Source organism: Centruroides sculpturatus, unplaced genomic scaffold, assembly GCF_000671375.1.
Source record: "Centruroides sculpturatus isolate CEXI.00-Female unplaced genomic scaffold, Cexi_2.0 scaffold588, whole genome shotgun sequence".
Taxonomy (NCBI): Eukaryota; Metazoa; Arthropoda; class Arachnida; order Scorpiones; family Buthidae; genus Centruroides; species Centruroides sculpturatus.
The window spans coordinates 319,415-335,216 of record NW_019384816.1 but is presented as its reverse complement, the minus strand read 5'-3'; the positions used below and the strand labels follow the sequence as shown (position 1 = coordinate 335,216).

At 28.5% G+C, this 15,802-nt stretch overlaps 1 protein-coding gene across 1 annotated transcript in view; it reads left to right on the top strand.

Annotated features, from left to right (window-relative positions):
- Positions 1-5,123, top strand: part of LOC111629855 — an 8,040-nt gene extending 2,917 nt beyond the window's left edge. The window contains exon 3 of the mRNA XM_023373767.1: positions 2,649-5,123. Within this exon, the coding sequence (XP_023229535.1) occupies positions 2,649-5,036 (2,388 nt within the window). The 3' untranslated portion in view covers positions 5,037-5,123. The remainder of the gene's footprint in view (positions 1-2,648) is intronic.
- Positions 5,124-15,802: the final 10,679 nt, after the last annotated feature.

Below are 15,802 nucleotides of genomic sequence, written 5' to 3'. Positions count from 1 at the left end.
TAATTATATATATATATTGCTCCGATGTTTTAGAACAGGATCTCATTGCTATATAAGGAGTTCCTCTTCATTTTGGCATATAAAAAAATGGGTTAAGACTCTTGTTTCTCATGTATTTTATTTATTTATTTATTTTTAAACAATAAAATTAAATAAATAAATAAATAAATAAAAATTTTAATTACTATCTTCATACCGTTCAGTGAACATTAACAGTTTATTTAACATTCATCAAAAGTGTGAGGTCAACCGAAAAATAACAATAAAACAAAATAAATTTGCAGATTATTTTTGCTTAAATTTAATTACTTAATTTTTTTTAAATTAAATTTTATTTTTTTAAATTAAATTTTATTTTTTTTAATACCAAAATCTTAATTTTTATTCGTTATTAAACGAGTTAAGAATTAAATGATGAAAGCTTCGATGAAGACATGTAAATGCTTCGACAGAATGATATATTTTTGCTAATAAATCTGTCAAAAATCATGAGATGAATTTAAAATATTTTTTAATTAATTTATTAACACGTTGAAAAATTATTATTTATTATACGATGCTCTTTATTAAATCGAAATTATTATAATTTTTTTAAGTTAAAAAAAAAGCAGAAATGTAAGATTATTTTTGCTTAATTTCAGTAAAATTTCAGTTTTTTTATAGTGAATTTAATTTATTTACGAGTTAGAATGTGTTTAAACTGGAGATTAGAAGTGTAAGGCTCATACAGGAATGGATTTATTAAGCTATAATACATAACAAACCTTTCCTTTTCCATATTTATGGCCTCCCATATTTACAGGCATCATTATTTGTGATGCCTATAAATATAGGAGGCCCTAAACTAAAGACTTTATTCCTTCTTACGATAAGATTCGTACTGTACATCTGATACATCATTTAAAGTGTACAAGATGGCTGAATTAATTAATAGATATATCAATTTTATCATTAATTCATACACTCCGGATGTCTTTAATGCTTATATCTTTAATGAAAATTAAAATTTAGAAATTAATCTTTAATTTTTATCTCTATTTACGCTTAAAATTAATTAAATAATTCCATTAACACGCACTGTTTCCTTATATAAAGCTACCGAAAATCCTTTTGAAATACTTCCAAAATCCAGTTTTTTCATAAATTTCGAGCAAAAATTTAAATTCCTGTTCTAAATCTTTCACGTATATTAAAATTAATAGGCTCATTTGAAACACATAAACATGAATTGAATCAATAATAGCTTAACAGTTTATTAAGCTATTAGAATTTCGGACGTAGGTCTTATTTTTTTGACCTGATAAAACAACTAGATACCAACAAGACCTTCAACGTGTTTAGAAGTTCATGGCCACAGATGTAATTACGTTTTGTCTATACTGCAACTGGTTCTGGTCGAACTAGTTCTTCACTCAAACTCAATCTCCTCCCCATTAACGTCTCGTCCAGTTGTCATTGTTACATTTCTGAACGCTTACTATGTATAAAAATATTAAAAATAGAGATATTTTTCCATAGAAATATCAACAATTATACACTATATATATATATATATATATACATATATTTCTTGTGTATTCATTAAAAAGAAACAGACTGATACGTTCTGCTCTCTTTACAATGCATAGTTCCTCCCAGAATGTAGGTTAGTTAGTGGTTTTTGTGTGTGTGCTTGCAATGTCCAACGGTGCATTCAAGTGCGAAACAAATTTGGCCAATTCAATGTTAAGGATATATTAAAAATTGCGTGCCAAAAACGACTATTTTATTCTTATCGTAATAATTAATATCGCTAATGGATATTAAGCAATATAAATAAACTTGTTTGGTTATGCTTTTAGATATTAGGGTCATTAAACATGAAGTTTATAAGTCTAGAAGTAATTTTATACACGCTTCGACTTTAACGTTCCTCTTATAACTTTAACACTTCATAAGTTTACATTACAATACACAGTTCTAATTTAGAATAGCTTTGTATAAAATTTCCTACGAAGTTATACAGAAATTATTAACACAGTAAAACCTGTCTAAAACGGAAACCTACCTAAATGGAAATCTATAGTGTGATCTTGGTGTATTTACATTTTGTAGAACCTATATACAACTAGAGCATTATTCTATAGGCCTATATAAAGTCTTGCTTCGTCTAGTTTTATTGCATTATTTTTATATTTAATTTTCATTTCCTATATTTTATGGGGAGAGAAATTGTATTTTCTAATTATTCTTCGAGTTTTATGGTTCTATTCTTTTGTACATTTGTATATTTAATTAATTTTGTATTCTGTTAAATCTGTGCTAATTTATTCTCTATCCTAAACATCTGATTTTATATTATTTCCATTGAATACTTTTTTAAATTTTAACTTGCATTTAATATTAGAAACTTATAGAATTATATTTTCATGGAAATTCAGCTTCTGTGCGCTATGAGATTGATTTTTACTTTAATGTAATAATACTAATAGAGACTCTACATTAATTATAATAACTTGTACAAATTGAGAACCAAAACGATATTTTTCTGGTAATTACCATGGAAAATTATTAGAGAGCCTTCATAAAAACTCGTTCTAAATTCAAATATACAATGTTAGACGGATTAAATTTGAAAACTTATAAAACATTCTTTGTTCTTCTTGCAGGTGCTCCATACACTTCTGCTGATGCAGCTAACGTATGCTAGGACGTACGAGAGCAGCAATTCCATAGCAGTGAAAAAATCAGCCGTAAAGTATGCAGGACCAATGGTATATTCGAATTTACCACCTCCTGTGGTATACTTTCCCACAATGCCAAAAATTCCAAAGAATATGATCGGAAGCAGCGAAAGTGGACCGTCCAGACCAGTTGAATATATCCCTCTTCCTTATCAAGATCTACCAGTTCTAATTTACCAATCCAAACATCATCCACCTGTACACGTTGTACATAACAATAAACACGGAAGTTATTCTAGTAGCCAAGATAGTAATAAAGGCTACCTTTCAACTTCCGGTAAAGATACTTCAACTCAAGAAGGTGGGAGAGGTTTCGGTAAATTTTCGAATAATTACGATGATTATGAACAGGGAGCGGCTTCCGAATCATACAATCAAATTGCAACTTATTCACAGCTACCGTCTAGTTACGAAGGTTACAGACCTACAGCCGGATATGCACAGACATCAGAATCTTATTCGCGACTCCCAAGTGGTTATCAATCTCAAGATACCAGATTCAACAGTGCATATCACGATGAGTATAGTCCCACTGCTGAAGATTTCAGTCAGAGTAGTACTTCTACTTATTCTTCATACAGTAAGCCATACAAAGGGCAATATACAAGGAATAAGTTATCTTTTCAACATCAATCTCCTTACGATTCACACATAACGTCAAATAGTATTAAAAATTTAATAAAATCTGTCAGTCATCCTTCACCCGTACCGTATCAAGCTGATGAGAGTTATATGAAACCCATTGTATCATATCCACCCGAGACATTACAGATCTATAAAGGAAGCAATTATGGTTATGATTCGCGTGGTCATCATTCTGTCTATCAGCCAAAACCCATTTTTCTAACCTCTCCGAGTACCTCAAATGCGGTTTATATTCCTCGTCCTCCTCCCCATTCTACTCCTGGAGATGATGATGATGGTGGTCGATACGGAAGTAATCGAGATATGAGTAACTTTCCATCTTTGTCCATGCCTGCTCCACATATAATTTACACGGGTCACCCACCCATTCACGTTTTTCCTCAACCGATTATCGTTAAAGAAGCATCTAAACCATCCGATTCGGCTTTAGAAGAAGAACAGGGTGAATATGCACAAGCTAGTGAAGGCCACAGTGTAAGTTATGGTGGGTACAAAGATCCTTCTAGTGATGGATATAATTATAAGGGCAATTCGTATAGCAACGAAAATAATAATGGATATAACTCTGCAAGCAGTACTTACCACGATAACAGGCAGCCTTCAGACACAAACACGGCTTACAGTGAAGGTAATGATCATGGATCGTCATCTGATGATAATTCATCGCCATCGAGACCCAGTTATAGCTCAAACAATTCGCCTAGTAGCGGAGGAAAATTTTATGGAAGCGTAAGCGGAAGCGGAAATTCAAATAAGGGCACTTACACTTATACTAGATATCCACCCTCTTATGAATATGGATTGACTTCTGGTTATGGCGATGGTAGCAACATATTTGGAAGCGGAGGATTTCATTTTGGTGGTTATGAAGGTTTAAAATTGAGACCTTCGGGCGGTATAATGGGAAGACTCACTGCTCTGGGTAGTTCGCTATTCGTTAGAAGACCATTCAGTCTTAGTTCCATGTTTAGCAATTACAGACCATCTACTTATTACCTTCCTTCAAGTTATCATACCTCCGGAAGTAGTATAAGTAGCAGTTATAAACCAATGGCAAACTCCGGCTATACAGATCATATTACGAGCTCTTCTCAAAATACAGAATCGTACAATGGAGTAAATTCCGATGAAAATGAAGAAATCCCGTATCCTAAAGTTAACTATAAAGTTCCACCAACATCTTCCACAGCTTCTCCTTACCATCAAAAACCTCCAATAATAATTTATCAAGGAATAAGACCACCAGTATATGTTTATAGTCAAACAGCGCAAGAGAAAAATGACGAAGGAACAAGCTCTTCATTAACAGAAACTCAAAAAGATTCCACACCTCAAATAACTTATGAAAACGAAGAATCATTACCAAATTATCATCAACCGACATTCAGCCAGAAAGAATCCATTCAACAAAGCGAATATGATTCCAATCAACAACAGAATTCATACGAAGCTTCACCGGTAAGTCCCGAAGATTTTCAATCAGATTCAGAAATTCAAAATTACGATACAAATGCAGTAGAAAGAGCCGATCATCCAGATGAATCTGAAGAACCGGAACATCCTCAAGATCTTACAGATAGAAGCGGATGGGTACCCATAAATTTTCCTGAAGATCAAAAGGAAGAATCAGTAGAAGGTAGAGTAGAAGCTGAAATTTTGGTTTCGTGATTCGTATGGACTATAAATAATAAAATGTAGTCCCAATAAAACGTACAAATAATAATATCTTACGTATATAATCTTAGATAAATCCAATGTGCCCACCTTCATCAGAAAATGTGTTGATTACATATCGTTAGTATTTGTGTATTTGTTTTAATAATATTTGTTAATTAATAATTTATTACTGAATAAAATATATCTTTTTATATGTATATACATATAAGAATTTCTTTAAATTATGAATTTAAAAAAAAAAAAAACAATAGTTAAACATAAAGATGGCAACGTGCCTTTTTGTCGCCATCTATCGGCTTAAAATTACAACTAAAATGGTAAAAAGTACAGTGGCTAGAAAATATAGTGTCGAAATCGAGCTTATTTTCTGTCCCTATATTGGAGGTTGCCGCAAGAGGCGCTGCTGTCAATCGTTGTGCTACACTGGCTGTATCATCTTATGTTTATATTGGTTTTAAGTGGGATTTTTAAGCATAGTAAATGTGCTGTAGCCAAGTAAAAGAATTTAGATCGATAATAAATCATATCACTAGCAATCAATTATTATATAGTATTACTTTATTAACATTTATGAAGGAATTCATTTTATTAAAGCTAATTAAGATTCTTATTAAATCAAATAGCCTACACTGTATTGTCTATTTTTACATTACAGCTGTTGAGTGCTGTACAAACAAGTATTATTTAGAGTACAAGAGTAATCTACTCTTGTTATTACCTTATTAACAACAAGGTTTATTCATATTTACTAAAAAAATACAGAATTTATCATATTTTTAATAATAAAATGTAAGTTTTATATGGCTTTGTGAACCTCTTCCACTGTGAGGGCCTAAAATAGAATTTATTAAGCAAATGCCATCAGTTACATAATACTGTATACTGTTCACAGTATTATGTGACATAGTATAAAGCAATATTAAAATTACAATTAAATTCTACACAGTATATAAAATATAAAGGCAGAATGTTACTTTATTGTCCCAATATAAAATTACAAAATTAAGTATGTACAAATAAACGATTATTAGTCTACTGCCAAGTACCCATGCATATACACTTTATATTTGAAAAATCTCTCTTAAAAAATTACAGATTAATATGCATGTAGATTTCTCACCCTTTTCGACAAAAATAAAAGAATTAAAAATTACAGTAGAGTAATATCTATAAATTAGAAATACACAAGTCAGTAAAGTTTCTGTTCAGCCATTTCCTAAGGATTTATTCACTTTACAAGCACAAATTTAATCGCTTTCGATGTTCTTGTAAGAAAGGATATCACGTAGCCAAAGCGAAAGTAGCACTACGATTGACATCAGCGCCATCTTGTCTGTGACGTCACTAACCTCGCTGTATGGACCGAATGGTTATAATGGAGGAATATAAGCGCTTTCGACACTATATTTTCTAGCCACTGTAGTAAAAAGTACAGTATTATAAAAATTATTTTTATCTTTACATTTTTAAATAAATTAATAAAAAAATTCAGGGATTTAACTCTGTATAGCATTTAGGGATTAAATTAAATAATTAATTAATAAAAATTTTAATTTAACAATTTAAATTTTTAGTGATTCGAAAAATTTTTTTTCTCTATTAAAAAATATAAATAGCTCTTTCATTAACTAAATTTATTAAATTAAGTGTTTTAAAGTTGAAAATTATTGCTAAAATTTAGAGTCAAACCTTATTACTAGATGGCAGGTAAGTATAATGGAAATACGATCAAATACAGTAAGATTTTCTATGGGTGACTTTATCCTTTCTGCATTTGTAGCCCTTAAAATATTTTTAAATAAGTTAAAATCTATTTTAATGTGATTATTAAAGTTAATAGGGTAATTTACAGTTATTTTTTAAGAAAAAAATATAAAATAAAATAAATACAGTAATATATTAAGAAAATCAAATATGGCGGATTAATAGCATTGGTGGAAGCTCAAAGGAAAGTTTTATAATTCTGATGAAACTAAGTTAGATCGCATAAAAATAAGAAACAATTACTGTAACATAAATATATATAATTTGGTTTAAACTACACATATAGGATCGGAGAGAAAGTAAACGTTGTGTATTTTTTAGAAATCGAATCCGGACTCGTCTACAAAATAAATTAAATATAAGTAATTATTGACATAATTTAAACACTTTTTAATATTTCTTAGGTAATTAATTTATTAATTTTTACTGTTTTTCTGAAGTTATTTCCCTAATATTATTGTATGATACGTTGTCCTATGGTTTCAGACTGATGAGTCTGAAACCATAGCAGTTGATCTTTATTTATTTAATTTATGTTGATCTTTATTGTTTTTTTAAAGTAAAGCATACTTTCTGAGTGAGGAATAAATTCAAGTTATTTTGATGAAGTTGTTGAAGAGTTTAACATTCTGTATGCGCTGTGTAATTGGTGAGAAGTCTGGATGCAGCCTGTTAAACTCTTCAACAACTTCATGCTGAATGCGGGTCCCCACTATCAAAATAACTTGAATTTATTTCCTCAGCAGTATGTTTTACTTGTAAAAAAATAAACAAACATCAACATAACTCTTTTATGGGACTTTTATGGGACATAACTCTTTACATTAAATGTACGCAAATACTAGAACCAGTATCATCTGTGTCGTCTTAATTTCTTATTTGCATATTTTTAAACAAAATCCTAAAGTATATTTATTATTAAACAAGAATATAGATTGATTTTTTCTATATTGCGCCTCTTTGTCATATGATCTTATGGGGTCCACCAGAGACCAAGTAAATAAAAGCACCGAAGTGGTGGGTTCACACCTGGCCAATGAGATGGCACGTGGAGTTTTCCGGCTTTTTCTCGTGTTTAACATCTAAATAGGGGCCAGATCGCTCACGTGACACTTTGCCGTGTATAAACAAACGTATGATCTTATCGATATAGACATTAGACTTAGCTTATAAGCACGTAAACTAGAGCCGATACGACGTATAAACTCTGAGTGTAATTCCGAGTCATGTCAATGGCATCTAACTTTTAAAACATTAATGATATTAAAGTTATACAATAGAATATAAATTAATATTTATTTACATAAATCTCACAGTATACATTAAGTCCAGTCGAAGCTGCGAGGTTGTAAATATGTCATATGTTAATTAATAAGCTTCGACATGAATTTACGTTCACTAAAACTCTGAAATTACAAGCTGTTGCTTTTCTAATTCGAAATTTTACTTTCAAGCTTTAAATCATTCTTATTCTACAAACTTTTGACAGTTTTAAAAAAAATTAATTTCAATTTATTACTTAAAATATTTTACATTTTTAACAGTATTTATTTCCAATTTTTATTTTAAAAGAATCGATAATTAATTAAATATTTTTTAAGTTAAGCTGATAAATTATTTAAAAAAGGGACCAAAAATCAGTTAACCAAGTTATGTTCCTTATATTTATGTAACTTTTTAAACCGCTTGTATATAAAAAATTTGTCGCTTGTCAGACGCGACGCGACGTCGCGTATTTAAAAATCAATTATTCATAGCTTTTAAATTAGCTAACATCAAAGATATTCTTCATGTAAATAATATTAATAAATAAACGCATTTTATTTAAGTCTAAGAAATATTTTATAACCTGTAATTCTTAAAATACTTGACGTTTTAGTGTCGTCGCGTGCGTTCAAATGTCATTAATTTAAAAAGCTATTTACAATTTTATAAGAACTTTTTAAAATTTTTATACGAGACAAATAAAAATAAAATTGCTTTAAAAGAAAGAAATGTTTTAGAAATGTCATACGCGATGTTAAATGGCGTAAAACTAAATAGAGACAGTTTATAGAGGTGCGCGACGCGACGCGATTTCGCNATAAAACCGTTAAAATAAGAAATTTTAATTATGTAATTCTTCATCATAACCACACTTTTAGATATAGAGCGTGAAAGACAGATGATGTAAAAATAAAAACAATCTCATATTAATTCCTTAAATGCTTTAAACATTATTAAATATAACAACTTAATAATTACCAAATTTAAAATAAAAATATTAATTTTTAATTTAAAATTAACTTAAAACCGAAGATTTAACGATTAACATATCATACACACGACACCATCCTTTTTTTGATAATTAATTAACCTTCCTATAGTTTACCAATTATCGATTTTTTCGAACATTCAATTATCAAAAATTTTATCTCGCCATTTTTAATGGAATTTTCCATTTAATTTAATTAAGTTTAACGAATAAATAATAATAAGTTTTTTTAAAAAATTAACCATATCTATAACGATAAAAACCTATCTCTCTCCTCCTCCTCCTCCTCCTCTGTAGTAATTTAATAGAGGGATATACATTATTCTAGTGAAGAGAAGATATCCAAAAAGTGTTTTGTTCCTATCTCCTATCTTAATGCCATTCATTCTCTATACAAAGATATGTAAGGGGTGATGCAAACGATATAAATTATTCGATGACGTGCGTGACAAAAGTCTGTTATAAACGACAGTAATTTCATCGTTGTCTTCAATCTGTCGTCTATATTTAGACCGTTGTTAGTCAACGATAATCGATAAAAATTCCATTTTTATTTATTTTTCTTCGTTTGTGTGTTTTCTATTTTAATGATTAGTAAGTAAAGTACTTTATGGCACACTTGTCTCTTCTGTGTTAAGAATAATTAGTTGAAGAATGATGGAGATGTTCGCTCTCTTTAAATTTTGTTTAAGTACCCTATTACCTTCATAACTAGTTGTTAAAAATTATAAATATTGGAATATTTAGGTAATAAATTAAGTATATTTTCCCTCTTTAACTGTAATTGTGTTCATTTGTTATACGAACCTTCGATAACGGACACATCTCGACAACGGCCAACTGTATGCGGCGGCCATTTTTTTTTACGAACTTTACTTCTTGAAATTCATACCATAACCTCTAAATAACGTCACTTTCATTATACTTCCACTCGGTGGCCGTTGTTAAGAGGTTTGTCTGTATTTTAATTTCTAGATTTAGAACATTTAAACTGTATACGAATTTCTGATCTGGACTGGAAGTAACGTGATTTCAATTCAAAATTTTTACTTTACTATATAGAGCGATAAATTTGATATAGAATTAATCGTTACTATAATTTCAAGTAGAATGTAATTAAAAATTGCAGCCCGGCATTGTAACGATGTCATAATAAGTTAGTTTAGTTTAGTTTATTTGCAATGGGATGACATTTGGGCGATCTGCCGAGAGGGTTGCCTTCCAGGAGGACTTTCTACGGGAAACATCCCTATTTAGGTGTTAAAAACGTGAAGAAAACTCGAAAACTCTACGTTTCCAGCCCGTTGGCTAAGCGCAAACCTATGATTAAACTATTTATGTACAGTACAGTACAATTCAAACTGGACAATGTAATTCGAAAATCATTTTCAATATCCTTTAGGTATTGAAGTTCAGCTTCAATTTTGAGTAGAAGATCAACTAAAAGTAGTGATTCACTTTCAGGAACAAGTGTCTTTAGAGCAAAGAGCAGTAACGTTTCAATCCAATTCTGAAATGTAAGAAGGCCTCCAGCTTCAAGAGACAAACCTCCATATTCAGAATGTATTATGATAATGGAATGTTTATTACAGATATTGCTCTGTAATTAAAAGTCTATCGTGTGTCACCAGAACGCACTGATGAGCTTCCTGATTTCTCTAGTATAGCCTGCATAGCGTGAAGCTTACTTTCCATTTTTGGAGATTTTTGTGGGGAAAACTTCCACAAACTATTCGTTGAAATGAAAAGTCGGCTTTGTGTTGTCTGTTGAATGTGCTACAGCCAAATTAAGCAATGAATCGTGGTACCTGTGCATCTACAGTTGCTCCTGATTTCAAATATACGAGAATGAACCATCCCTGAAATTTTCTGTAAACAGAAAGCTTTATTTATATTTAAGATTTTATTTAATGAATTTACTAACTTAAAATATATAATTTGAAATCTTCGACACAAATAATAAATATTTAAATAAATTCTTCAGCTACTCTAAACTAAGAAAGGAAAGAAAATGAAATGTTCCTAATTTAAAACTCAGATGTAAATTCTTGTTTCTTATATGTAAATTCCTCAACTAATCCAGAATAAAATAATAATAAATTTTCTTAAAAACATATTTAATATTTGAAAGAAAATAATGTGGAATTATCAAGCAAAAGTTTTATTGAAACGTTATCCTGTCTTTCCGAAACTTATTAAATTTTATGTATTTCAATATTTGTCGTAAAATTCTCTTCTGGTAAAATTTGACTTCTCAATTAAGTAAAATTATGTATGCAAAGAAAGATAAGCCGCAAACACAAGCAAGCAAACAGAGAATTTCAGATAAAATGTAGTGAATACACAGAATCGGACAATACTTGCATAGGTAAACTGATAACAATATATCTAAATGTACACAATAAAATGTATACACGAAACAGATTTATCTGTATACATATACAGTATAAAAATACAATATATATATATATATATATACAAGCAGATCTATATAAAAGTATATATAGTATATCTATATATAGTATATTATATAGTATATTATATAGTACAAATATGGAAACCTTAAGGGCAGAAGGCCCTTAAGGTTTCCATATTTGTTTCGTCTTTCATCTATCTAACTCCGTTCTCGAGATTAAGGATAGACAGACAAACGGACAGACGGACGACAGTGAGAATTTATAGGTTATAAATAAACGAATCATAGATGTATACAAGCATACAGATGTACACAGAGACTGTCAATAGACCCCACCGTACAGAAATACAGATAGGAAAACCTACACGAACATACAGATCTGAAAACAGATCTACACACTAGCACGTACTGTACCAGTTGATTGTAAGATTAGATCAATAAATTTTCAAGTGTATTTATGTGTTGTTGTATTACACAGGAGCTAATAAATTAATTATACTTTCACGAATTCGAAAGAAATGTTCTTGAAAAATAATCTTCGTTTGTTTCTGTATGTCTGTCCGTATATATTTTTCTTTCTTACATTATTTTAAAATTCTAATTTTTGTTCATTATTTATAGTTTAATGTTTTACTTTGTAATTGAAAAATTATTAAAATTTTAATTGTTTTAATTTAGTAAAAAAACTATTTTTTTTTTATTTTCCTTTAATTTTAATTTAAATAAGTAAATTAAATTTAATTGTTTTATACTTTGTTTAAGAAATTAAACGTGAAAAAATTAAATTTTTTCTTTGATTAAAAAAAATGAGTATCACACGTCATTTGTGACGCAATAATATAAATTTTAAATAATTTCAGGAATTTAATTATTGCGTAATAATATATCAATGATACGTCACAATAAAAGTTTTTAAAAGTACATCTAAAGCGCCATCTAGATGTAAATGTAAGTAGTTTTATCTACAACTACTTTTTAATAATAATTATAATTTTTAAAGGAAAACAATTTAAATTTTTATTTTATAATAATTATATTTTAATAATATAATTAATATAATAATTTAAGTTTTTATTTAATTTTTCTTCCTTTAAAGTTTAAGTTACATAAAACCAAACACTCGTATACATTTCCAACAGATGGCGCTGAACAGTACAATTATTGGTAGGAGCTTTTTTATTGGCTATTTTTAAATTTTAATTGTTACGTTTGAATTTTAAAACATTTATAACAGAATAATTAGAATTATTACTATCTATGAGCCGATAATTATGCTTTATTAATTAAGCCATCTAATTAGTAATTGTAAAGCATAATTTAAGTGTGTATAATCTATATTGTGTTTATATTATGAGTTTTTACTATGTTTATAGTGTTGGTAAATAATTTTAATTATTAGTGTAATAATAAATGTTTAGTATTTACATCGAAACATAATAATATTAAACATAATTTTGACAAATTTTAAAACAAGTGCTACAGATATGATAAGATATGATAGCGCAGTGTTTGAACTATGTTTGATACTGCTTTGTTTGCACTTCTATGTTTATAGTATTTATCCTGTGTTAACACATTAAAAGCTTTACTCTGCTTATACAAATGTTTATACTGTATCAGTTGAATGAGATGTGTTATCTTATTATTTTTTATAAAATAATAAAACAATTGCTAAAAATAATTATTTCAATTTGTGGACACGTAATAATACTGTTTTCTTTACGTATACGTAAATAAAATATTAGTATTACGTATGAAAATAACATGTAAAAACATCATTCTTACGTATGAAAAATGTGTGTAAACGACATCATTGTTACATATGCAAAATGTGTATAAACGACGTCATCGTTACGTATGCAAAATGTGTGTAAACGACGTCATTGTTAAGTATGCAAAGTGTGTGGATAAACGACGTATTGTTACGTATGCAAAATGTGGATAAACGACGTCATTGTTACGTATGCAAAGTGTGTATGTAAACGACGTCATTGTTACGTATGCAAAATGTGTGTGTAAACGACGTCATTGTTACATATGCAAAATGTGTGTGTAAACGACGTCATTGTTACATATGCAAAATGTGTGTGTAAATGATATAATATGAAATTTTAATATGAAAAATTTCAATTTGTAAAAATTTTAATATCAAAAATATGTTAAAGTTTTATAAAAATTAAAATATATAAATTTTTAAATTGATTGAATAAAAATAATGCAGAAAGGCATGCGAACGATGTCTTGACTTTAACATAATTATTAAAGCCATGAAAAGTAGAAAAAATGAAAGATTTTTGTAACTTTTACATGAATAAAATATATTTAAAAAATATATACATTTTTTTTAAATATATGAGATTTTATTGCTACATCATGCAAAAAAACCAAGCGAATTTTGACCTTTTCCTTGTGTAATTCAGATTTTTATTTGAATTTCAACAGATGAGACTTATACACCCGCAGGGAGTAGGTGATCGTTTCAGAAAAGTTGGGTCACGTAGATTATTAATTAAGTTTCTAATTAACGAAAAATATTCAGTTTTATTAATGTATGCAACAACAATAAAATAAATTCTCGTAATACAGTCAATTCCTCCGAATAACCGCCGCTGACAGGCCGTCGTTTGGAGGTTATTTTATATTCATTTTTATTCATTTTCCTGAAAAAAAACGCCCGTCTTATAGAGGTGACCTCTGTTAGAAGGTGGCCATTAATATACATTCAATTGTATTATATTTCGATGTATTTTGAACTATTAATAAGTGAAAATATGTGTTGTAGAAAGAGAAAAAATGTTTAATTAAATTTTATTAATGAATAAAATTAATTTTTATTAATAATATAGTGTTATTGATCTCTGTTATTGCACACAAACGTCTTCGTTATGCAGTAATGCACAGATTTGTTTATGAAAATTATGCATATGAGAATTTAAATTTTTTTTATTTAATTTTTTAAATTATATTGAATCTCTATAATAATTTAATAATTTATTTAACTGAAATATTATACGTTATTTATATTCAAAATATATAAAAATAATGTGATAGAAAAATATATTTATTTAGTATAATGTTTCATCACTTACTTGTTAGTGCCGCGCGATGGTTCGCTTTGCGCGACGCCAAGCAACGCGACACCGCGACAATCGCTTCAAAATAAATTTCGAATCCTCTTTTCATTCTAATGCTCATAAAATAACAAAAACAATTAATAATAATAATACTTGTATTTACTTAATAAGCTGTTTTTTATACATTTTACTCCGTAATTTTTATCAGAAATCGTATTTAATTTCAACATTTCATCACATTTTTAATGCATGTTTATAAAGTCAAATAAAATATTTACAAATATTAAAACTGTTAATTAAGCAAAAATACGATAAAAATGTAATAAATTATTAATAATTTTTCAAATACTTTTTTTTATTAATACTGAAAAATAAAAATTATGGGGCATGGAGCAAACGTAAGCCACACTTGCGCCCATTATGACCAGCATAACCTATGCTAGTCAAATTCCTCCATAATGGGCGCAATTTATAGAAGATTACAGTTATGGGCAAGGTCTGCAGCAAAGGAAACGACCTGAGGTACGAGGAACGATGGCTCAGTTCGAATTCCTATAATTTATCATGGGCAGTACGATTTAGGTGTTGTTTTCTATTCCTCACCCAAGCTGTTTAAAACCTTATTGTGGGCCAGGCCCACTCACAATGGGCGTAATTATGGCCTGCGTATACAGTAAACCATGATTACGCCTGTTTATAACTCGTTCTAGTTTCTGGCGTTAATTATTAATTAATTAATCAAAAGTATTAATCTTTATTTTAATGAAAATTTGCTGGTATATTAAATATGCATAAAATTTTATTAGAATTTCTATGGAAAGATCCATTATTTGATATTTCTTACATAAACAAAATGATTGATGAATCAGTTGTCTTGTGAAATTCAAAAAGTAATTTATTTGCAATATTTTGTCACGCACATAAGTATTTTATTTTATTTTATTTTTCTTTCTCCCTTTTTTTTCTTATTTTTAATGAAGAAACAACTCCTTTTTTTCCATTTTATTTTTTATTTTATTTTTTGCCTGATAAGAAATCCCATTTCTTTCATTTATAAATAGAAAAAACACGTAAGATACCAAAGAAAAATAATGCCAAAAGTTGAGTATATTATTATAAAAATAAACATTAAAAAATATATTTTTTAACTTAATTATAAAATAAAATTCTTTAAAATTAATACGTTAAATTATTTTATAATTTTGCTGAATAATAATAAAGTACTTTTATTATAAAACATATATATTTT